Source organism: Chanos chanos, chromosome 5 (genome assembly GCF_902362185.1).
Source record: "Chanos chanos chromosome 5, fChaCha1.1, whole genome shotgun sequence".
Taxonomy (NCBI): domain Eukaryota; kingdom Metazoa; phylum Chordata; class Actinopteri; order Gonorynchiformes; family Chanidae; genus Chanos; species Chanos chanos.
The window spans coordinates 12,531,895-12,558,170 of NC_044499.1; the positions used below are offsets into that span (position 1 = coordinate 12,531,895).

General features: G+C 39.1%; 1 protein-coding gene across 1 annotated transcript; it reads left to right on the plus strand.

Annotated features, from left to right (window-relative positions):
* Positions 1–25,824, plus strand: viml (vimentin like). The gene is made up of 11 exons (XM_030774652.1): positions 1–25; positions 2,974–3,129; positions 19,853–20,399; positions 20,852–20,912; positions 22,842–22,937; positions 23,539–23,700; positions 24,238–24,363; positions 24,689–24,909; positions 25,012–25,055; positions 25,379–25,464; positions 25,783–25,824. Exons 1-11 carry the CDS (start codon positions 1–3, stop codon positions 25,822–25,824), a joined length of 1,566 nt encoding a protein of 521 aa, XP_030630512.1.
* Positions 25,825–26,276: the final 452 nt, after the last annotated feature.

Below are 26,276 nucleotides of genomic sequence, written 5' to 3' on the forward strand. Positions count from 1 at the left end.
ATGACCCAGCTCTCCATCACCACCTGTATGCCATTCCCACAGGCTGTGGCAGACAAACTATCTGTCTGCCAGGACACTGCCAGACATCGACCCAACACTGTCCTTCTCAATGCCCTCTAAAACCAGAGAAATAAAACCCATCATTGTTGAATCTAGTCTGTTGCTCATTTGCTCTTAATGTTCCACAAGGACATAATAAAGAAAAGCATTAAGTTTCACAAAAAAAAAGTGAAACAACTGAAGGTAAACAGCAGCAAAAACCTTCAATAACCAGTTCTTCTTTTTTCTTTTTTTATGGGAAAACTTATTCTGTTCAAGGGTTTTTTTTTAAGCAAATATCAAAGTAGCTTCAAATACAGAGATTTTTCATCAGTAACATTTAATAAATACAGTGTTCCATGAGCAAGAGCTAGGATTTGAGAAATAAGCATTCAGCATGTTGTCTTTGGGTCCACAGATAAGAGGAGGAGGAGGAGGAGGAGGAGGAGGAGGAGGGAGACACTCAAGGCATTGCCAAAAATCTCTTTTAAGGAATCATGTCTTTGGTAATTAGGAAATTCTCAGCTGCCTGTTTCATGCCAGTCAAATTTACACCCTTTAACAGATTCTACTTGATGTAATTGAAAGCACCCATCAAATTCTGGACAGTCTCCTCAAAAACTGTACGTCACGAGTAGTGGTTCGTACAAAACGCGACTAATAAGGTCACCGAAACAGGTCGGACTGACCACGGTTTGGAATGTTACCATTCAAAAGTTTTCACTTGTTACCATTCCTTACATTTTGCATGAGTTGGACATGTTTTTCACACGTTCACATAACATAATCTCACAAGAAAACTTGTGTCATGAAGGTATATTGTGCTCATGCAACTTTGATTGATATGGTGCAGTCCCAAATGAGACTGTTGTCTCAACAGGGGTTAAGCGTTCCAGCTCAAAAAGCAAAGATGTCTGAGGACTTCTGTCTTTTTAACTATTTATTTCATGCTTGGGGCAAAGGTAGCACAAAAACGTAGCTTTACGCATTCATTGGCATCTAGCTGACGAATTCAGCAGTTTAAATGATACAGTACAGATTCTGAATCCCACTTTTTGAGTCTGAACCGTGAACAGAACTCTCCACCACTATGCGACTATAATTTAAGCTTTCATCAGGACACTCAGTTGCACATCAAGGATAACCTTTGATTTTATTTTGCATTGTGAAAATCAAGCTGTGTTGATAAATCATACATGTGAATACCTGGAGACTCCACTTGAACTGGTTTAATGTTTGGTTTGGTTCAGGAGGTAAGCTGAACTTTGCATGGGGTTCACACTGAAAAAGGATGGTGTTGTTTTGCACCTCGGAGCATTCATTATAGGAAATGGTAATTAAGTGAGTATTGTAGCGAGGTTAATTAGAAAACTCATCTGAGTACAGTTCATGTGAAGTGCAGTCTCTAACAATACAGTTGATTGCCATTTATCTATTTCATTATTTATTAAATGTTAGTTCATTATAAAAAATACAAAAAATAACATGCAACAAAGGAAACAACAACAACATCAGCACCATGATTGTTGATTCTTGTAAAAATGTATTGGTCTGAGTATGGTATTATATGGAGAACTGTCTTGTAATGTCAAATTTTTACATTCTAAGCTAAACCTCACAGAGGTTCACAGAATGGGATGTGCAGCTGATATTGGTCTGATCTGGGTCTTCTTATACAGTATCCATGCTATTGATTAACATTCTAATAAGTACTTAGTCTGGATCATAGTGGGGGGTGGGGGGGGGGTGTCCGGGGAAGTTGTCCAGGTGCCAGGAGAGAGGCTGAGCTTTTTCAGCCCTTGGAAATATGAATTTCATTTTCTTGGATTAAGGACTTTACAAGCATTCTCTGGAACCATCCTCTTTCCTTAGAGTATTACACAAGGGCAATCTAAATAAGATGATAACGAATCAATGTTAAACTTTCGTCACTGATGTGGACTAGATATTGGAGATTTTTTGGGTTATAGTAAAAATATAAATAGATAATGGAATCCCCTCTAGATATTAAATGGTGCTAAGGGGAAAGAAAAGTCCCTCTTTTTTTTTTTTTTTTGACAATGGAACAAGCGCTGCATAATGAATGGTGACATTTCTATTTAGTGCCTTTCCCTCCGGCATTTCTCTGAAAAGATGAGTAACATTATTAAAAAAAATAAGGTTTTACCCCCATGAATTCACAATGTAGTCAGTGGCAAGCTGCTATTGCTACTGGAGCTCTGAGGACATATCAGACACTGTTGGATATGAATGAAGACTTTTTCCTTCTTTCTGTCTTTTTCTTGGAATAGAATCCCCTCTAAATAGTAAATGGTGCCAACGGGAGAGAAAAGTCACTCTTTTTTTTTTTTTTTTTTTTACAGTGGAACAAGCGCTGCATTATGAATGGTGACACTTCTATTTGGCGCTTTTCCCTCTGGCATTTTTCTGAAAAGATGAGTAACATTGTTAATTGATGACGTTTTACCCAGTGTTGTAGTACTCGAGTCCAGGCTCAAGATTCAGACTCGAGTTGTTTTGGTGACTTGCACTTGAACTCGAGTCAGTCATCATGATTGTCACTCGGACTGGATAGTTTAGGACTAGGATTTGGATTTGGACCCGGACTTGACATTTTGCGACTAAGTACTTGGACGCAAATATGTGACCAACCTGTTGCGCTTTCACTCTGCCTGTGTTGTTGAGACTGTGGTATTTTGTTATTTGCCACGAACATCTGTTAAGTGGTGTTATCTTGACTCCATTCTGTTGTCCTTCCCGGATTATTATCACATTCCAACGTTTTATGTGAAGCTCCAACAAAACAGAAAGTAAACTAATGAACTTGCCCCTCCCTCTCATCTCTGGATGACTAAACAGTGAAGCCTCTTTATCCCAGATTGATTTAATTTGATAACATTTATTTCTGACACCTTGACTCGGACTTGGACTTAGACTCAAGCAACAGGGACTCAGACTCGAACGCTACTGACACAGACTTGAACTCGAACACTAGTGACACGGGCTTGGACTCGAACACTACTGACTCGGACTTGGACTTGGACTCGGACTCGAGCAGGGGAGACTTGGGAGACTCGACTTGGACTCGAGGTATGTGACTCGACTACAGCACTGGTTTTACAACCCTGGTTTTACCCCATGAATTCACCATGTAGTCAGTGGCAAGCTGCTATTGCTACCGGAGCTCTGAGGACATATCAGACACTGTTGGATATGAATGAATGATTTTTCCTTCTTTCTGTCTTTTTCTTCATTTATCTCTTCAGACACATCTCTCTCTCTCACTGCATGAGTCACTTTGCATTACCTGGAGCTATTCTTGTCTGTAATATATGCTCCAGTTTTTCTATCACGTCTAATAATTTAGCTCAGTTTTAGGTTCTCACAGAGCATCACTGATTTTGAACTGTGTACATCAAAGACTCACAGGAGAGACACAGGGTAAGTTATCATTCTTTTGAAAACATGACAGAGGCAGTACTAGAATCGCTTTTTGAAAAACTGACCAAAAATGTTGAGGGCAACTGAGCAGGTGGACAAACCAAAACATACAAACTTTGCAACATTAAACCTACAGTCGACTTGATTTTTTTCTTTTTCTTTTACCAAACCTATCACTTCTTTCACATAGAGAGGTTCTATTACAGTCTATTCAACTAAAGTTCAAGTATGAACATTTATTTAAACTCTCAGATACTCTGATACTCCTTAAAAACACACTGCCCATTCACTCAACAGTGGGAGAATTTTCAGAAAGTTCAAGGGACTTTAACAGGACCAAAGGAATTAAGACAAATGATTCTAATTTCTTTTGAAGAAAGAAGGCCCTCTTTAATATTTCATATGTAACTCTACAGCAACCGGTAGGGTTGTGTAAATGAGACCAATCACCATAGAAACAGTACTTGTTGTAGAAATTAGCAGTGAGCGTTTTTTTTTTTTTAAGGTGAGGTGAGCCAAAGTCATTTTGATTCTCTCTGCCTCAGGAACTGTGTCAGAGCCCCAGTTCCTGGGAACCACTGTCACAACCAGTGGAGGCCAGACTCTAATGTTACTTAGTGGATACTCTCAATACAGCAAGGACACACATCATAAAATTTTCATAATGTGCAGGAGCACACTCACAAAAGAAACATTTATTTTCATCCTAACACAAATTTTAAGTTTCTTTCTTTTGGTTAAGCAGAGGTTGGGCACAGATGCCTATACTGTTTTGTGTTAGGAGGGACAGGGATGACGCAATGCGATGTGTTGGATGTGTTTTTAGTACGCTGACGACCTGATTCGCAAAATGAGCTACGGGGACTGTGGCATACCTCCCGTTACCGTTGTCCCTCCCAAGAACCCAATTCTGTCTGACACATGATAGTCCTTCTCCAGCCAACCAATCAATAACAAAACTCATTTTCTTTCTCTCGTACATAATCCACGGAATGGTAACCCCCCCCCCCCCGCTGACTCTCATTATCAGTGTGCCTGATCTCAAAAATCTATTCTTGCATTTACAATTTATCCCACAGAACTTAATAAAAATTAAGTCAGTGATTACAAGTCTGGGTATCTCTCAGAATCTTTTTAACAGCAGTATTTTTTAATTTCTCTCCCAGTGGCAAAAAAAAAGAAAAAGTGCTCTAAACATTTATTTTCTAGCTCATTTGTGATACATTTTGAATATGTTGTGCGCGAAATTGCATAAATGAAAGATTTAGACCATAACTGCTCTAGCTCAAGACAATGCTTAATTAATTTTAAGAACCATTTTGCACTAAAAAAAAAAAACAATTTACCAAATCTATGCTTTTAATTCAACAATGTCTTAAACAGAACTAGATCCTAGATCCTAGATGACTCTACCATGATCATTCATATTTCTAACTATGCGCTAAAATTACACTGCATGTGTAAGGGAATAGCTTTCAGAAGAAAAAAGAAAGCAGTCAAAAATATCTTTGGCTAATAACTGCATCCATAAAAGAGATGCAAACTAAAACACTTATAAACCCATTACATATAATGTATCTGAGGTATAAATTGAACCATGACATTTTAAAAGGCTCTACTTCTTCAGTAGCCGCAAAAGGGAAGGCAAGTCTCTGTGTTTATCAATGCATGTATTCACATCTACAGTTATAACACCAAAAAGCATATCCGGCTTTTTTTTTTTAATTGAATTTTGTACATTCAGTTTCATCTGAAAATTTCTTCGAGTTACAATGGAGGTGTGAAAAAGCTACAAGGCCCTCAACATCAAATTTATTGTACAATAGTGGCAATGGGAGAGAGCAGCTGCTCTGAGTCAGCACGGGTGATTACCTCTGTTGTATAAGCTGTCAATTATGGGCATGGAATCAACAGCCCCATCTTGTAATGATGACTTTACCGGGTTTTGAATGGACCCCTCCCTGAGTGCTCTTTGTTTGGTCCCTGCGCCCTAAGCTTCGCATCTGCCTGTGTGGGACTCGCAAATAAACTGAGATTTGAAATGAAGAGCACGGGAGTTCAGAGACTGGACGGAGAGAGGGGTCTGTTTTAGAGTAAGAGCACAAGTGCTTCCTTTCAGCGCCGGCTCCCTGGGAGTCTGTGAAGCGAGTGACTCGGTAACATGGAGCCTGCTGAGGGCCTGCTTGCTAATCAGTGAGAGGAAGTAATTGAGGGCTTGCTGCCTACTGTCTTAGCCTGTCTGAGACCCTGTACAGAGAGGCTTAATAAAGCAGACTGAGGGGGTGTGGCTAAATGTATCGGTGAATTTATTTATTCTGCACGGATCTGTTTACGTCTCATGTATATATGGATATATGCATTGCGTGTGTTTATTTAGGCATTTGTATCTTTCTGTTTATTTTTTTAATTCATTCACAATGTCACTGCGTTTACTTTGTGTGTGTATGTATGCATGTACGTACGCACATGCACATACATATCTATCTTTCTATGTACTGGACTGTCAGTCTTTGTCTTTTAATGTTTACCTTTCTGTATTTTTGTTCTGTCTGTGAAATTGAAGCGATCGATGCTCTTTAAAGCATCAAGACACGTTGCAGGAAATTTCTGAGATGTGCAATCAAATAAGTTTCTCAATCCTCTACTCTCTGTGGTTGTGTGTGTACATGTCTGTCTGTGTCCGTGTGTTCGTGCCTGTGTGTGTATACATGTCTTGTATGTGTTGTCTCAATTTTTATAAGAGTCAGAGGCCTTTGTTCAGATGTGTCCATCATTAACGGACAAAGGGAGGTGTCTTGAGAGTGGGGGAGGGTCGAGATGGCATAGGGAGTCACATGGTTTGACAAATCATGATGGCAGGTGCCCAGAATCTAAATGAGCTTTTTTCATTAGCATGACAAAACACAGTAGCGGCAGCCTTGAGGTGCTATCTCAACCAATGAGATGGCAAGATCTCCTTATAATACCTTACCACTATTGCACAGTTACAATGACACTAACACTCTATCACAACACAAGCACTACTGGGATTACAACTGACTTAAACTCCTTGTAGCACAACGCACAGTTTACATGTTTCAAAGGATTACAGATACCTTATGGTAATTTTCTTTTTGTAGTTACGAAGACTCAAGCCTTCATGATTCAAGGTCATTCCCCTTAGTTTCTGCCATGTGGGACTTAGTGTTATTTCTAGTGTATTTACTCCCTACATAAAGTGAAACACTTTATTTAGTCTGCCTGATTGTATTGCTCTCCTCTGAAGTTAATGAACTCATTAGTTCAGCATTTTTTGTTACTATGGCATGAAGAGAAACACTTGATTATAAATAGCTAGGATTTGCTACTTCAGTCTAGGTGATACAGTAAACTTAAAAGAAAGAAAAGACTGGAAGTTTAAAACGCAATGGTCACACATCAGAAATCCACTTCTCCATGCTGATATGCCTGTGGAATACACGGAGCACATTGGACATGTGTTTTGCTGAAGAGGAGCCCTGATGTCTCTGATGTCACTTTACCTGTGGTCCCTTTCTGCTGACAGCATGCTACGTTGTGGATGTTTGTCACCTGTAAAAATCTCTGGTACCTTGTGTTAGTCCTATGTTTTGAAATGCACTACATGTTCTCACTGACATTCCTCAAACCACTAACTTGTCTGTGACAGGAGTGAATAAATGTAAAACTCAGAAAGTATCATATAAGATTGGAGAGATGGTGTGATCTTCTGGACTTAAAGACTGAACTCTCATCCACACCTTTAGTCATTCTGGGCACCACCACAAGCACAAATAAGCAAAATAATATAGAACACAGTTTATCAAGTGACAACAAACATATTGAAGATGTTGTGATATAGCCGATAATTAAAAAAAAAGATATAATTAAGTTACTAATTCTTGATTTCAGAGCACATTAGATAGGAAGTGTATGCTGAATAACGGACAACTTTCTAGGAACATATTATGAACTAAAATTAGAAGATCTTGAACTTTACTTTGGGGTAACCTCGTGCCAATAGCACATGGATAACGTGCAAGCTGTTAATAACAGATTAATATCTCTCTCGAGCATAACTAGAGTGAGCTTGCTTGCTTGGCTGCTCGTCAAGTTATTCTTTACGACCTATTGCTCCAGACAGTACTGAACAGTGCTGATACTGCTCTGTAGCTTTGTTTCGTGGTTTATAGCAGAAAGGATGAATTGAGAACTTGCTTGGCAAATCAGTAGAAATCTCACCAGAAGCGCGCGTTTACAAGCACAACGTTACATTGATTCCGAATATATTTCTGCTGTGTTAATTATGCTTCAGTCGGAAACTTTTCGTTGAATTAGCTTTATCAAAATGTATTGGGAAAACAATATTTCATAATAATAAATGGTAAACAAGGATTACGAAACACATTCTCGTGATGTCACGGAAATTGTTGCATCCTATATCCTACGCCGTCTTGATAAAAATAGCCTAAAACGTATATCCTCATCTACCAAACAAAAGATAATGGGATGTTTTCAAACGCGTTTATCAATCCTTGGTCCACATGGTAGGAATCAATCTCAATACAGCTCTACACTAAAAAGAAACCTCCTCAATGATAATCAAAATTCATCAACCCGTATAATGAGAAATTAAATCAATGAGTTAAAATCAAATATTTAAGAGCATTTATTGATTATCAATGGTCCATGGAAACCCACAGAAAGGTAGCTGCCGCACGCTGGCGCAGAACAACATCTTGCAATGCCCTGTCACTGTACAGGGGTAAAAGGTACCGAGAACAAGAGGCATCGTAATGTCGTCAATACGGTTGTACTTACGGGATGCGGACCGTGCAGCACCAAAGCTGAGGTAAACACTTAGCATCCGAAGCAGTAGTGTCAAATCCGGTCCTGCAAGCCGCCACATCTTCACTTTTATCCCGATGTAAACAAAGGAAATCGCATCAATTTTCCCTGTTGTCTGCAAGGGTGTTATCGCACCCCTCCCTGCGAAGAGGGAACCTACACGGCAGTAGCCCAGTTAAGGGTTTGAGCAATATATACAGCGGCTGATACCAAGCAAATATCTTACACACTGCAGCTACTTTTCTTATATCACCCAGCAACAACAGGCCCTAGTTGGCTAGAATCCTTTTGTTCTTTAGAACATTTCTTCGCGAAACACCGTTTCAGTAAGCACTGGGTCGTTTGCACAATTAGCATTGTTACAATGCGAATGCCCAATTTAAAGAAGGGCCTTCAGGAGCGTCGCTGTACAGGTGCTGAAGTTGAAAGGTTCGTAATTTCCCCCGCTGCAGGATGCATTGGTACAGCCCACCTAACACACATGGGGGCCACGAGTCGGTTAAAAGATACCAAAGAGGGTTTGGTCGGCTAGAGCAGATTAAACCGAAAGAGAGAACTCAGGTAAAGCGCGCGGGCGAAGCGAACATCTCTGTCACTTCAAATGGCAAATGCAGCTTTCGATATGATTTTTTTTACATATATATATATATTTCTGTCAAAAGACGTAATTTGGTTCTGAAATGTTTTAATTTTTCTTGCACAACACGTTAATAATTCATGCATAAAGTGAATTTTCAATATTTAAAACTGTCACATGTAATACATGAATTGCAAATTATGTATTCCTCAAATCTCAAGAGAAAACAATTTTCATCAAAGATATATTGGTTACAGAATATGTCAGTTTCCTTTACAGGAGACTTTTCTCGGTAAACCTAATCTAATTCCAACTATTTAACGAGATTATAGATCCAAAATTGTAGGCTGTGAAAGTGATTTCTTGATCTTACAGAGTATCTAGTTGGTTCTGCAAATGATCATAGCCAATTTTTTACTGTTCAGTGATGTGTCATTAATTTGCTGCATCCAGAGTCTTGTATACAGAAAAAAAGGAGCTCCACGATGGTTCCTTTAGAATTTTAGAGGATGATGCGAAGATCATAGATACAAATATATACACATACATGTGGTAACTGTATGTATAGAACATATTTATGTACATATTGTTTTATCACAAGCAGAAGCATTCGTTGTCTCAAAAATATTAGCAATACACAAGTATTTTGATGGTTCATGGAGAATGAACAATGCCCTGATCTGACCAGAGAAGAACCCAGACTCCAGTAGATGGAGCCATTTCATAGCTGAACTCTGTCAGTCCCGTTGAACTCCCCTCATTTCCCCCAGATCTGTAGGCCTCGTGATGAATTGCCTGCCATCATACTTTGTAAGTCACAAACACACACAAAATCCACACAGATCCCAAGTATCAGTCACAAAACTGTTTTGGATTTCTTCATAAACATGGTTTTGAGCATACACACCGCAGTGTCTAATGTGCAGCACAAAATTCTATGTGTACCAATACCGCGTGTTGCATAAGCTGGCTGCCGGGCTTGTTTGTGTATGTGTGTGTATTTGCGTGCGTATTTGTGTGTGTGTACGTGCGTGTGTGTATGAGTGTGTGTGTGTGTGTGTGTGTCTGTGTCTGCATGAGTGTTGTCTGACTCCACTAGGCCTCTGTACTCTGGTGTGCTAAAGCCAGTGCACTAAGCCATGATTTCCAGTTCTTTTCTGCCCTGTTAACTCCATTCATTTCAGCGGTGGAAGTCAGCATTTCACCTCCATTCCCAGTCATCAATCAGTCAGTGGCTGTCTAATTTATCAACAACTGCCTGCTGAAGTTCACAAGCTCAGAGAGCCAGGCTGATCACACTGCATGTCAGCTCACACAGGCAACGGCTGCTGTAACTGGCAGACACTTTGGAGACACTTATATCATTGGAAGGGGAGACAAGGAAAGAGGGGAGGACACACCACACATATGTATTTCTGTGTGTGTGTGTGTGTGTGTGTGTGTGTGTGTGTGTGAGAGAGAGAGACAGAGAGAGAGAGAGGGAGATTTTCTGAAAGGGATGAAAGTTTCTCTGAAGCTTTACAGTTCAGTAGTTTAATAACATTAAGTAAACTTGATGTGATGTACTTCATGATGTGTAGGTTTCTCTCTCACAGTTTTACCAAAGTGGAAACTGTTAATGAGTTATGATAAGATGGCATTTGACTCAAATATTTGAATAGACTACAGATACTACTCTCCACAAAAGATTCACACTTCCCACATTACATGTACTTAAATATAACAGCAGAGAGTCCCTGAATGGCCCCATTATTTTTTTCTGTGGACTGAGTTTGTGGCAGATATGAAGTGCTTTATGCTTTTGAAATGCTGATACTCAATAGTGTCTGCTCTGAGACTCCCCTCTCTTCACAGTTTATTCTGTTGTCTTTACTTGACCATTAAATGTGACAAATTACTGATAAAGTAATAGTTCGACACTGAATAATTCAATCAACATGTTCCTCAAATCTCAACAGTGCTTTACATTGTGAAGAATTCATGATGATCACAATGGTTCTCTCTCAATATTCATGCATGTATAATATCATAATAGCACGTATATCATCTCAGAGTACACAGAGACAAAAAATAATCCCGTAATTGCCTAATGCAAGAAATGATAAAGATCTACAGAGTTTGTGAGTCACATGAGTGAAAATAGCCAAAAACACCAAACTTCAGTGGATAAAAAAAAAAATTATCTCCAGATAAACAACAGCCAAACAGTGAATAATGAACACAGAAAATAATAGATGTGAGAAAAGAGAAAGGATAGCAAATCATTATACAGGATTTCAAAGTGCCTGCAAGCATTTTAACAACAGGACTTTAAAAATCAACCAAACATATTCTTTTTTTTCTGTTAATTACAATTCTCTTAAATTTAAATGAGGTGTTCTCAGTGTAAAGCTCTCTGAGGCTTTCTAATAGTATTAAATTGACAAAGGCTTAGGAACACACCTCAGAGCACGGTTTATGAGTCTGTATTTTAGCACTGGCAGAGAAACCCCTGAATACTGCTATTAGCAGACCGAGCAAAGTATCCAACTCCCCATTATAATCAAAGACCTCCGGGCGAGGTTTCAGTTATAAGAACAAAAGTATTTTGTGTTCAGAACTTAAGTTCACATGAGGACAAAGAATGAAGAGACACATTTAAAACATTAATGTTTTGTTAATACATATGAATTAACAGACACAACTAGAAAAATTCACAAAGTCTGGCCTGAGTGTTTTAGGCTCTATTGAGGCAGACTATGTCATCTGCTTCTCTCAGTGTGAATCAAAGCAAAGACAATAGACATACAATATCTAGTATAAAGGCCAGGCTGTAATCGTCATTTAGCAAGATTGGTTCAGCTTTAATATCTGATTCTGAAATATGTGTGTATTTTAACTATGGTAGAGGAATATACTCTGATTTGTAAACAAAAAAAGAAGAAGAAATATTTCATGTCAATAGGTAAAAAAAAAAGAAAAGAAAAGAGAAATGTGAGAAAGAATGGTTGTTTTTTTTAAAGTATTTTAATAGCAACGAGCACCAGGGAAACTGCACCAAAAATCAGGCCTAGGAAAAGAGGACCATTATAGTGAGCTGAGTAACCCTGTTTGTAACCCCGTATACAAAGGAACAACCTCAGCACCTCCATGCTCACCCTTCAAAGTACCCCAAATCCAGCTATCCAGCTTTATTTCTCTCTCTCTCTCTCTCTCTCTCTCCCTCTCTCTCTCTCTCAACCCCATTGTCTCTCTGTCTCTCTGCCTCTGACTCTTTCTCTCTGCTTCGCACCCTTTATATACACAAGCAGACACACAGGCACAGACACACACGCACACACACACACACACACACACACACATGCAGGCACACCCCACACAGCCTATGGCAGTGTTTAGGGGCTACTCAATCCCTCAATCCTGCCAGGGCCCCTGTTGGACTTCTTCCATCACTCTCCCTGGTTGTCATGGTGATCTGAACAATAGCCTCTGCTTCCCTACTCTTTCTCAGTGGATTTCAGGGTCAAGGGAAGCTTGCCAAATTTTCTGTCTGTCAAAACAGTGCTGACCAGACCATTAGAGGGCTTTGCTTTGACTAAGCCCATGCCTGAACTAGCACAGGGGAAAACCCCCAAATACCCAAAAAGATTACTGAAAATGTTTGCTTACAGAACAGCAGGTGGAAAGGTAAAATGACCCATGTTTAGATCTTTCACAGGTCCACACCGCCTCTCGTCAGTGTCAAATAAATACAGAATTTGTAAAGACACACAGACACTGTTGACCATAATATATGTTGACCAAATAATGCATTTATTGCCCTCCTGGATTTGCTACATCAGAGTTTTGTGAGTTTATATGGACTATAAAAATTGTGGCTTACAAGGTGGGGAAAGAAAAACTGTAAAGCAGTACACTAAAGCAGCTGTCTGAATGACATTTCGGATTGAGATCCATGGAGGATTTAGGAATGGTTAGAGAACCCAATTCAGAATAGAAAAATAATCTGGCTGACATTTACACTTTCCAGTTGAATATCATAAAAGTTCAGTTGTAACTCATCTTTAGTGGAACAGAGAAAGGACACCAGATCTTTTTCCAGATCTCTGTGTTTGAAAGCCATATGGTTCTACTACTTTCCATATGTTTTCTCATTGGCAAAGTACCTCACCAGACTACATCATGGGAGCATTTGGACCATAAGAGAAGTTACACATGAATAATCAATTCCAGTACAAATCAAAATGAAACACACTGTTTCAGTGGCTAAAATGTGTTTCCAGGAAAATCTTGTTGCAAATGGTGTCCTTGTGTAAACTAAACAGACACAATTCAAAGTGCTATGACATTTAAACAATCTTTTCCATTAAATCAGATTTAATGTTTCCTTGGGCCACATCTGGAATACTTCAAACACTTTAAGATAAAGAATACCTATTGTACATTTTGTCCTAAAAGTGTGAGATTTAAGTAATCATGATACAAATTTGCACTGACATTTTGCTATTTAAAGGCAATACTGAGAAAGACACAGCCCGAATTTTTTTTCTCACTTTACACATGATCAGAAAGTTTCCATTAATAACTGAAATTCCAAAACAGGGACGAGTGATCAGGGACCACAGAAGGCAGCAATTACACAGATAAAGAGAGTGGATTGTACTATGTTCTGTTCCTTAAGAAATATTTTATTTTCCTCAGCCTGTGAGGTTACACAATGACTCATTGGAACAGTACATTGAAGGGGTTATGATTCTTACTCAGACAGATCATCTGAAAGAGCACTGTATATCAGATAAGTTAACATTATTGAGGTGTTGCTTAACACCAGTCTCACTGGACACTGGACACAGCCAACAGGTTAACAAGAAAAGCCAAGTGTGCTACAGTTCTGTTAAAATGGCATGCCATCATGTGGGTTGCCAGCTTAGAAACAGTACCTCAGTAGTTTCTCTAAATTAGCATCTTTTTCAGTTTAAGGAGAAAATGAGTTAAATTTTGTCTCCAGGCTTTTTTTAACAACAGCATTCTCATATTACCCCAAAATGCAGGGTGCAATGTGTAAGGGAAAATTACATTTCAGTACTGTTATGTTTCTTACTGAACATATCTTAATAGATTTGTCCCTATGGCTTAGGCGCTCAAGTGTGCTTGAAACTGTGGCAACCAAAAAAACCCCCAAAAAACCCCAGAACAACAAACAGCAAAAGAACAACAAACAGTATTCCACAATTTAAATATAAATGATGATGTGATAATATTTCATAAAACATTTTAATTTCAATAGGATATAATGGATCACATTTCATTTAAAAAATGCTACAAACACGGTTGTATGATGAATGTTACCAGTGGTCACGGTTAGAGTTTGGGTTATGTTCGCATTTCAGAAAACGACGTTAAAATATCCAAATTTCATTTAGAACAAAGCTGCATCTCTTTGTTGCTCTGATGAAACACAAGAGCCTTTGGGTGGTTGATTGGATTTTGCCATTATTTCAGCACTGGGACCATGACAGTAAAGAGAAGAGCTATAGCTGCAGGGAACAAAGGCCACAGATAGATGGCGCCTGGTAAATTAAACCTCGTGTCACATTAAAGCCAGTTCTTGGCACCACTTGGAACGCACAGACAGTACATAGATCCATGGGGTGTCTGACACAGCACCAACTAATGCACACGCACACACACACACATACACACACACACACACACACACACACACACACTATCATGCAGACATTGCCATGCACAAACAGTGAACAAAAAATCTTTCTCGTGATACAGGCCAAAAGAGCAGTCCATATTTATGGCTTGAATCAGACAACAGCATTAAGCTCTGAACAACCCTGCTGACTGTCAAACAGACATCTTGTCCCACAGTACACTATGGAGAGAAAGACTTTTTGAGCAAATTACATTTAATTTTGTTCTCTGTTGTGAGAGGTACCATAACCTCATTCTCAAAAGCACATGTGTAACTTCACATAAAAACCTGTTATCACTATGATCTCTTTTTTCTACTAACAACAATAATGATTTACTAAAGTAAACCTTTTCCTGACTGGTGTTAGGATTGGTAATTACACTTAATAAACGACATGTAATAAAGTAAACTGCAGGTTGCAGAGAGGAAACTGACATTTGTAATTTTCAAGGGTACAGGAACAACCAAACTGGGAATACTTTTGATAGAGACCTCTGTCCCTAGGACATGTTTTGGTACAGTTGCCATGGATACTGGCTGTGTTGGCCAGTGATTCAAAATCACGGGAAAAGAAACAAAACGGCTTTTCAGAGTTAGAACCTGAAGTCCGCTGCAATTATTTAGAAAAACAAGACCGTTTGTAACTACCAAAGTGCACCAGACGCCAGCATACTGCCTTATTTCTACAAGAAGTGGGATGGCATAGGATTTGGAACAGTGGAAAAAGCTTCCTTTGAGAAACTGCTGTTTTCCCTTGAACCACAGTTATACAAACTTTCCAAGAGGCTAATTAATTTGTTTAAAGATTGAACAAGTGTTGTTTCAACTGAGCTTTCCAAATCATCACCCTCCTCCTCCTTCCCATCATTTTGATGGAAATATCAAGCAAATAGCTGGTTCTTTGAATCCTAAAGTTCTCTACATCTCTGTCTCATTTAGTATGCTGACTGTGTCCGAACAGAAAATTGCAACATTCTGTTGTCCAACTGTAGGACTACTTATTCCAACTCCTTTATGACATGAATTTATCATTAAACGGATCTGAGATCAGCAGTAAGAGACCCCAATACTGCTTTAGAGAATACTTATCCACATAGGTTGTTCACTGCATGATCTCTGAGACTAGACTGAGGTTGGACTAAAACTTCTTGAAAGAGAGTGTTTCACTAGAGATATTAGATTTTCACTGATTCAAGCAAGTTCAGTTCTCAAAGATAAAACCTTTTGAATAACTTCAAAGAGTCCTTGTGAAACTTAACGACTTTTCTGCTGCTAATTGGTTGATCTTGTTAGGTCCAGGCATGCAAGAAATGTTGGTATTCACAAAGAAAACAATTAAATATCTCCTGCGTGAGATTTCATTTCATTCAGCTTTTGGTTGTTCATGTATTTATACTTGACTTCATTGAAACATTGATATTTGTATGATGTTTAGAACAAGAACACAGTCATCCCTGCTAGCTTACACCTGGTATAGACTAATTGATTAAATTTAGATAAAAGACATGGTAACCTAATTGAGGCCATATATTTCTATCTTTTTCCTCATTCTACCATTATCCATCAGTGAAAGGGGCATAGAGTCTTGTTCAGTCAACAGCCATCTGCTTTATATTTGTTAGAAATTAGCACAAACATGCATGAGACAGCAATGTCTGAATTAGCCACTGGCGCTAACTGGAAATCCTGGAGCAAGAACAACAAAGACTCCCTTGTCCACTGCAGGGCACCACAAAGATTTTATGAGTGAATGCTATCTAAGAGAGTCAGAGTGTGTATTTTAGGCTGAAGGGAGGAGAAATCTGGCAGCCTGTCTAACTCAATAAACTCCGACAGTTGGCGCTGGCTGGGACAGGATAGAGTTGTACTCATTGGATAGGGGAGAAAACTGAGATGATTCTGGAATTGATATTACATTAGTATTACACAATATCGCTGAATTAAGTTGGTGTAAAATACCACATAATGAGAAAGAAACAGAGTCTACACTGGTAACATTTAACAACAACATTTCTTGCTTTTAAAGTATGCAATTGGTTTAATCAATGCGTCAATCAGAGATGATCAAGAATCTGATTTTCATTTCTTTCAGCTTAGTCAAGTACTGGAGTGGAACCCAGTGTTTTAAAAAAAGAAAACTATGCTGATAGATTTTTTTCAAAGTTCTACCTTGTAGAGGAACACCCTCAAGTTCATTTGCACACATCTGTGGGTGAATGAATAAAAAAGAGACTGATATGCAATGACTGTGACTATAATAATGAGCCACAGCTTGTTGGGATATACCGTCGACAATCACTAGGGCAAATTAATGAAGTGGATTTGCTGAAGCGTAAATGAAATTCCAACACACTATGAGGTCTGAGTGTGCCCCGGTAGACAGAGTGTCCGTACTGTTACTGTATTGATGAAATGATGTCTCTCAGTCATCAGAGTTTTGTGGTGGACGTTTTAGATGTTCATCTGCATCTCTCTCTCTTCTATCGGCTACTGAAATGATTACCGATTACCCTGGACAAATGTTTTTGGTGGTCATTTTGAGGTTACCGCGTTACTGATTTTCTGTCATTTCTCCTTTTTTCACAGTCTCTACAGAGGGTTAGTTAGGACAAGAAAGTGAACAACAGTGTTCGACCAGCTATGATGTTCATTATTGTTGTATATTCATCGTAAGCAGAGAAACAAATAAAGACACACACACACACACACACACACAAACAAATACAAATGATACATGCACAGAACATTTGTTTCGGTCTTCACAGTGATGAATAACCAGCTAGAATGAAGAATAATGAGGTGGGATGAACTGAATTTTAATTTGTATATTTTTTATTCATACAGCCTCATGTTTGCTTCCTGGCATAAGGCGTAATGCTGAAATACACTGGTGTCTGCCTTCATTTCCCAATAGCTGCAATGAGGAGGTGTTTGCTGAGCTTGTCACAGGCGCTAATTAGCACAGCAGGATGTCATCAGCAGAATGTCAAGGCAGAAAGTGCATCTCTTTTCGGACAGAGGTGGAGAATTCCAGTGCCTCAGCTCTCTACTCCAAAGTTGTTCTTCTCTTCCAAATCATTACATACCAAAATATTTGCTTGTGTGCGTGTCTCTCTGTGTGTGTGTGTGTGTGTGTGTGTGTGTGTGTGTGTGTGTGTGCGCACGTGTGAGTATATGTGTGTATGCGTATAGCTTCAAATAGTTATGGTGCCTATTGTAAACTGTCAGCATACAAAGTAGTAATGTGTAACTATTCTAAAAAAAAAAAAAAAAACAGTTACATGTTGTACATTCACATAAGTGAACTTTTAGAAGTAGGATAGTTTCTATATGTTTAATTTGAATATTAAGTATAATCACTTGGCGATTTGTAGGGGGATGAGGGGGGGATGCCATCCCCCTTGTTAGCAAAATGACCAAAATGCATCACCCTTGTTAACCAGCCATCCCCCTATATACTCTATAGAGTAGTGTCAGTGACCATTGGGCCATCCCCTCTGTTGGCCATTGGGCCATATCCCCTCTTAAAAAATAACAAATCACCTACTGAGTACAATATACGTATGTAATACATACATATTTAATTTCTCATGGCAACTCAGGAGGTCAAAAAAGAGACACATTCTCAAAAATGTCCAAAAGTATACTCAGTCTGAGTGGGATAGTGGCTGTGTTGAAAAAATTCTTTAGTGCCCACAACATCTTGTGACATTGTGAGTCATATATTGAGGAGAGCTGAGGACAAATGCAACTATTGCTATGGAGGGCTTCTGTTTAGATCAACCCACACACTAAGTGAGAAAATGTTGTCAAGCAAAAACTTTACTACTGATTACATATGATGAGTCGAAAGAATACTGTCGTACATGTGGATTTGTCTTTATCAGTAAAATATTACTTCGGTTTTTTAGAAACAGTTTGCTTTTAGAGTGGAAAGACTAAGCTAGTTTATCCAGTGTTTGTCATATGAGCCACTCTCTGGTTCATTTACTCTGTTACAAACACATGAGGGTTAGTAAAATGCCATTAGTCTCCAACACACACCCCTGTTTTAAATAATAGACTACTGACAATATCTAACGGATGTTAATGGAAAGATGAGTATTCTATGTGGACAAAAAATAATTTTTGGGGACACAAATGGTTTGCAATATGTATAAGCCTTTGTGGTCATGATGCATAATCCAAAATTCTGTGAGGGCGCAGGATCTCTCTAACGGGACTGAAAGGACATTCTCGTATGTTTTTTTGTCCTTCACACATTTCACCATGTACCACTTAGTTTGTTTGGGTTGTACCTCATAGCCAAAGCACCTTATTGACTTTTCCCCAAATAAAATGACAGTATCGAAAGTTCAAGAGTACATCTAGCGGGCACCACATTGCTAAATGGAACAAAAAGTATCAGTGATTTTAAGATATGACTATAAGTTATATATTCCCTCTAAAGCTCTTTCGGGGGGATTCAAGAGGAACATTCGAAATATGTCATGGGAAATACATATAGCTAAAACAATATACATTATGAAAAGCTGAAAAGCACACCAGCTAATAACAAAACGTGACAGTTTCGCAACAAAGAATATAGGGACACCTACTTAGTTGAGATTCTATTTCAGGAGACACATAGTCATCAAAGCAAGAGTGTGGCCGCATGGAATTATCAAAGTTAAATGAGTCAAAATGCGAGACAGCAATGCGACTTTATTCTTGCCTCTCGTATCCCATCCCATATTTGGTCATCAAAGCTGTTCGTCGCAAAACTGTTCATTTTACTGTTAAAGAAAATCACAGATTGCACAGAATGTAAATTCAAAGGAAGAGTAGCTTCATATAGGCTATTCACATCAAACGCTAACATAGCAGAAGTAAATGACAAGGAAAAAACAATTACTAGCATTCTCCAAAGTAATGTGAGCAAATATTTTGAAACGATATTATCCTTTACGACAAGAAAAGTGGCCAGCTGTCTTGGTCTTCTTTATATCGGCACAACTAATTGCTTCTTAAAATCGCCTGGATTAAACAGAAGGCGGAGAATGCAAAAAGAACTCTTACGAAACATTTGCATTTGTTAGAGTTTGATAGGATCCCAGTACTGTCACTCACCCCCCTGTACCCGTTCGATTATTAGCATAAGGAATGGACTATAAATGAAGTCACGAAAAGCTGTTCCGTGGTGGGACAGTCAAGGTGGAGGCGTGGCACGCGAAAGAAGGGTCCTATCTGACGTTGCTTCTCCATCTGTTCATCTCCGCGGAAAGTTATCAAACAAACGAAAACCAGTTTGTTACTCAAAATGTCTGCCAATTCCTCATACAGAAGACTGTTTGGTGGTGAGAGGATTATGAATAGGTCTAGCTATTCGACTCGCCAGTTCTCCAGCCCAGTTCGCCCCCGGATTTCTTTCGGTGTGTCCTCCGCTCCGACCATCTACGCAACTAAGAGCTCCAAAACCCGAAGTAGCGCACCTTTGCCGCGCCTGGCGTCAGAGAGCCTGGACTTCTCCCTGTCTGATGCTATCAACACCGAGTTCAAGGTTAATCGCACTAATGAAAAGGTTCAAATGCAATCCCTGAACGACCGCTTTGCAAGCTACATTGAGAAAGTGCGTTTCCTGGAGCAGCAGAATAAGATCCTTCATGCGGAACTTGAGCAGTTAAGGGGGAAAGGCACGTCCCGCATTGGGGACCTGTACGAGGAAGAGATGCGGGAGCTGCGAAGACAAGTGGACCAACTAACTACGGAGAAAGCCCGCGTGGAGGTAAACCGGGACAATCTGATGGAGGACATCGAACGCATCAGAGAGAAGTAGGCTATGTGTATTTTATTGTAAGAGACATTTACGTCTGCGTTAGAGACATTACATAAGACCAAGGATTTGATTTAAAATGATAGTAAACAATGTCACCTATCTGTTTGACTTTAAAAGTGGAGCAGTAAGTAGGCCATACATTATGTGAGTTTAAAAATTCCCTTTCAATCTCTAATTTCCATCAGGCTTTAGTCACAAACACTACTCTTATTATATTTTAAAAATCATTTCACTTGAACTTAAGTAACCCTCTAACGTAAAAAAAGTTTCTTAGTTATGTAACGTTTTAGTGTTTATAGGACATTTAATCCTGAATTTGAGCATTGGGTTGACACAGTCATCGTAATCTGTGTAGCGGTTACATTTTAAGTGAGCAAAGTAAGAAGTGAGGAATGATAATGTTGGATTGGGACTGATTACAGTGTCTTTTTTTTTTTTTTATTCGAAGACTTCAAGAGGAGATTGGCCATCGGGAGGAAGCTGAGAATACTATGCAGAGCTTCAGACAGGTAATCTAAATTTGCAGCCAGGCAAAACCTCAAAGTGTGACCAGGCAAAACAGGTACAAAACAGTTATTGTAAGATGGTGTACCGCTGACCAAATCTAATCTGTTTTTGTGTCACACTGCTGTAGCAAAATCAAAACATCCTCAGAACACACAGACACATCACAGTGTCTCTATTAGAGTGATCACATTCTGTGTATTTATTGAAATATATAGACCATAACTCCTTTTGTAATTACTCACATGTTAACGGAGCTAATAATTGTTCAACTCTTTATTGCAGATTTTCATAAGGTCACTTAAGGAATTGAGGAGCCGAGTAGTCACCCATATCTTGTAATGTAAAATGTCAGAATATCAACTTTATCCTCACTAAATTTAGTTGTAGCTGTTAATTACTCACTGCTATGTTCACCTTCATTAGTGAAGCAAAGGGTGCAAGTAGCATACTTTGGCCACAGAAAGGTTGAGCAGTGCTTTATTTCAAGCTACTTAGTGTCTTTTTGAAGGTGTTCTTGGCAGCCTGACCAGGTGTTTTGGACACAAGAGCAGTCATCTGGAAGAGTAACGGAATAGTTTTAGCACTGCATGTTCTTTAAAGGTGCTGACCCAAAATTGTACACTGGGAAGTTAGTTATGAGCTACTTGTGTAAGGATCAAACAAAATTATTTTGTAATGGGACAGATAGTTGTTCTTCTTTAGTGCAGTGACAGGGCTGCATTTGATCTGCACTTAGCTTTGTAGCTGTGGTCTAAGTTTAGGGAAATCTCGATAAGTCAGACACTGACCTGTCATATTTGCTCTGACTCTCAATTTTTGGAAGGAAATCAGGACATACCATACTTATCAAATAGCTAAATGAGACTCAGTCTAGATAGAATATTTCAGTTCAACTTCCAGCTCCTTGAATTTGATTAATCACAGTGGGAGTCGGTTACTTCATAGGTGGGAATAATTTTCATTTGTACACAAGTGAAAAAGTACTAAAAACTGTCAGTAACATCCACTTCAGTAAAATCATCAGAGACAGTACTTTTTCAAGGCGATGTCTACATTTTTATTTTTACTGCTGCGTCATAACTTGACTGACTGCTTTTTTAATGTGATGCAGGATGTCGGTTGCCTGAAGTTTTTTGCGCTATCCTTAATTTCTGAGTTTATAATACAGCTTCAGATGAAGGGTGATATTACACTTAAATTTTAATGGGCTGTGAAGCTTTTAAATTTATCCTTGCACTCACATTTTGTAACTTTTTCCCCCTCTGACATAGAAGATTTTTCTTAAAAGCAAACTGAGAACGAACATCTTGCTGAAAAAATCAACTGTGAACATAGATTATGCTGAGTTTAATGACATGTATTTTGTAGTTGCATAAGGTTTCTCTTTAATCACTGACAGATAGATTATTTGGTGTCTGACTTTGATGCAGAGGGTCTAATATGGATCTGTACCAGAGGCAAATAGGCTGGCTTTGGACTGTCAGTGGGAGCCCTCATTGGCTTTGTTAGCGTGGTTTATTACAGTAGTAGGTTTGGTACCGTCCCAATAGCAAATGGACTGCAGGTCTGGGCCTCTAAGCCCCAGGGCTGTTAAACTAGTGAATGGAAGGCTTTGTCTCTTGCATTAGAACTGGGCAAAGCTGTTACTGTCCTCATATCTCTCTCTCACCTAATCTGACAAAACAAACCACTGTGACTGCAGCCATCACAGAGGCTGTGAATGGGAATGAGTGTGTGTGTGTGTGTGTGTGTATGTGTGTGTGTGTGTGTGTGTGTTTGTGGATGCGAATAAGATTAAAGCAAGATATTGAGAAATACATTATTTCAGTGGTGAGGAATTGTCTGTCAGCCCAATGTGTGCCATAAGGGATCATCCGTAATATACGTATAAACCCGTAATGCAGAGGGGACGTCCTTGTGCTTCTGTTTAGGATGTGGACAATGCATCTCTCGCTCGAGTGGACTTGGAGCGCAAGGTGGAATCTCTGCAGGAGGAGATTGCCTTCCTGAAAAAACTGCATGATGAGGTAAGTGTAGCAGACATTAATGAGCTTTGACTTCAGCTCCACTCTTGTGGTTTTATATAAGCAGTCCAGTACCAAAGCCTGCCTTCGCTCTGTAACTCCAAGACAATCAGCAGTATTGTGAGTTGGCTACAGTACTCACAAGCTCACTGAACAAATTCAGGCTCACATTTTGTTGTTCCCATGAAATTATCTCACACTGTCTGCTGATATACTCTCATACCATTTTCTTATATACTTTTATTTCCTCTTTTGTTGTAGCTCCTTTTCTACTGCTGTAGTATAAAGTACTCTTATACAATCTCTCTTCTCAAGTCTCCACATGTAGTACCATCTCTCAGATGCCCTTCGCATAACATTTGTTTACTCTAAGGCAAGAGTGGATCTAAACTGAGAGACTGAAAAATGCTAAGAATAAAGGAAACACAGTCCTTGAAACATGGTCATGCATTTTTATCTCATCTCATCTCATCTCATCTCATCTCATCCCCTCGTTCTTGTCTGATCCATGCAGCAAAGTCATATTTCGGTGGTGCTGTGAAGTGGCTGTACTCTCTTATTCTCTTCCTGTCTGTGTGTGTGTGTGTGTGTGTGTGTGTTGCAGGAGATGGCTGAACTGCAGGCTCAGATTCAGGAGCAGCACGTGCAGGTGGATATGGACGTGGCTAAGCCTGACCTGACCGCTGCCCTGAGGGATGTTCGACAGCAGTATGAGACCCTGGCCACAAAGAACATTCAGGAGTCAGAGGAGTGGTACAAGTCTAAGGTTATCTCTTTTGCTCCTTTTACTCCTTCAGTCGTCTGCGCGTTATTCAGTTATTCAACCAATTTTTTTCTTTTCATCTTTTTTTTTTTAACAAACCAGTGAAAGACAATTGTGAAACGAATGCGCAGAAAAAAAAAGAAGCAGTGGAAATTATTCTTAGAAATGAATAGCTGAAGAAGGTTTTATTCAGCGTTGGTTCCAGTCTGGGCTGTGTGTGCCAGAGAGAAATCTGAAGTATGAGATTGACGCTTTTATCTCAGTATCATCAGTGACTGCTGAGTTATCTTTTACATCTCTCGGCTCCTCAGCTCACTCACAAACGGATGGTTACGTGTTTAACCTTGTCTGTCTCTGTCTCCCTAGCCGCCTTAACCCCTTCTTTTTTTATCTGACAGCATGTCTACTTCTCTTGCCTGTTTACTGTTCAATGGCATCTTACATATATATATATATATATATATTTATTTTACTCTCTGGAACAGTCCAGAGATTGACACGTGCCATGTATTTTTTTCTGTTGGATCTGGTGATTGACAGTTTGCTGATCTGACTGAGGCTGCTGCCAGGAATACTGAGGCTCTGCGTGTGGCTAAGCAGGAAGCTAATGAGTACCGCCGTCAGGTACAGGCTCTGACTTGTGAGGTGGATGCCCTCAAGGGGACAGTAAGTGCATTTAATTTACTGTTCAAACTGAAAGTCCTCAGACAGTCTGAGTGTCACTAAAAATGATTTGGTTTCGTATCAGACTTAGTGTTTGAAATGATCCATAAAAAAGCAAGTGTTTAATATCTTGCATCCTTTTTGTATAGACTTTAGACTTCTGTTACAAACAACAAGTATTTATATCAAATGCAGTTTTTAAAATCCATCAGAAACAGCACAAATGATCATTTTGACTTGAGTGTGCGCCTTAAAGTAAAAAAAGATCATTCCATTTGTTTTCAACGTTTCGCTTCTCTTTCAAGCTCTCTCAATTTGTTTTTAATAGAACGAGTCACTGGAGCGACAGATGAGAGAGATGGAGGAAAACTTTGGCATGGAGTCCTCAGGTTACCAGGACACCATCTCTCGTCTGGAGGATGATATCCGTAACATGAAGGATGAGATGGCACGTCACTTGCGTGAGTATCAGGATCTGCTCAATGTCAAGATGGCCCTGGACATTGAGATTGCTACCTACAGGAAACTGCTGGAGGGCGAAGAGAGCAGGTAGGAGACTAGCACTGCTTCAGCAGGATAAATATCAAATCAATTCAAAAATAAATCAGGTTTTTTTTGTAGTATTCCCAAAGAAATTTTCCCTGTTCATAGAATTTCAACTCCTCTGCCAAACTTCTCATCCCTCAGTCTGAGAGGTGAGTCTCGTTACTGGAAATGATATTTTTATATACCCACATCAAGTGTTCAGCTGTCATTCTAGTAGGTTGAAAAAATTGCTGTCAGTGAAAACTGTCATTAAGAGGTCCAGATTGGCACCATAATTGTGTTTATTGGTATTCATCATCCAGGGACAAGGGTAATTTAAAGGATGTGTACATTCCACATTGTTTTAAAGAACATCTTGTCAGCATTTCAGATATTGCAACATGTCATTACATCATGCTGGTTCAATATCACAAGTGGTGTATTGCTACCAGTTGCACTGTCCCACTCATTATAGATTAATCTGTCACCTTAGAAACCATGCTGGAGCCTAGACCAGTGACTGAATCTACAACAACTAAGAAGGTGCTCATCAAGACGATTGAAACCAGAGATGGTCAGGTAGGATTTTAGACCTTCAAACAGTTTCCACTTGTAATTTATGCAGTGTTTAGTGAAGAATACATAGAACAAATCTGGCAAAGGGTGCCAAGCTTTGTGTTACACAAATGCTAATTGTCCACTAAATTGTCACACTAGTGACAGAAGAGACTTAGTTTTAGGGGGTTCCTTCACTAATTTTGTCATTCTGAAATTTTGGCTTCTTTTCATTTGTACAAGCTACAATTAATATTAACAATTTAGCTTCTGAACTTTGATTCATTGTCATAGCTGTCCATTCTGTCACACTTGTATTAATATCTGTCTTTTTTGCAACAGGTGATCAATGAGTCTACTCAGAACCACGAGGATCTGGAGTGACCAAGTTCTTCTCCACCTCTCTCACATCCCAGTGGAACCATAGAACACAGAACACGTTGTCTTCCTCATGAGACCTAGAAACTGAAACTTCACCTCTATGACAGCAAAAAACAAAGAAACAAATAAAAGAGCCAATTAAAACCTGCTTTTAAGTGCCTTCTCACCACAAAACAAAATACTTAGTAGATATCTTTCCTGGATACATGCAATGTAGTCATTGTAGTTGACATATGTAGACACAGACATAGCAACCTGCACAAGTACAGCATACTGTTTTAGCACAATTTGTAGATTCACAATGTGTAGATTCTCTTTTCCATGTTACCAAAAACGGATTCTGAACTGCTTTTTATTTCTATGCCAACTTTCTGGTGAAATTCTATGTTGTTAAAGCTTACATGCAGCAATAAACATCCAAGTGGATATTGAAGTTTGTGTTGGTTAGTCATTTT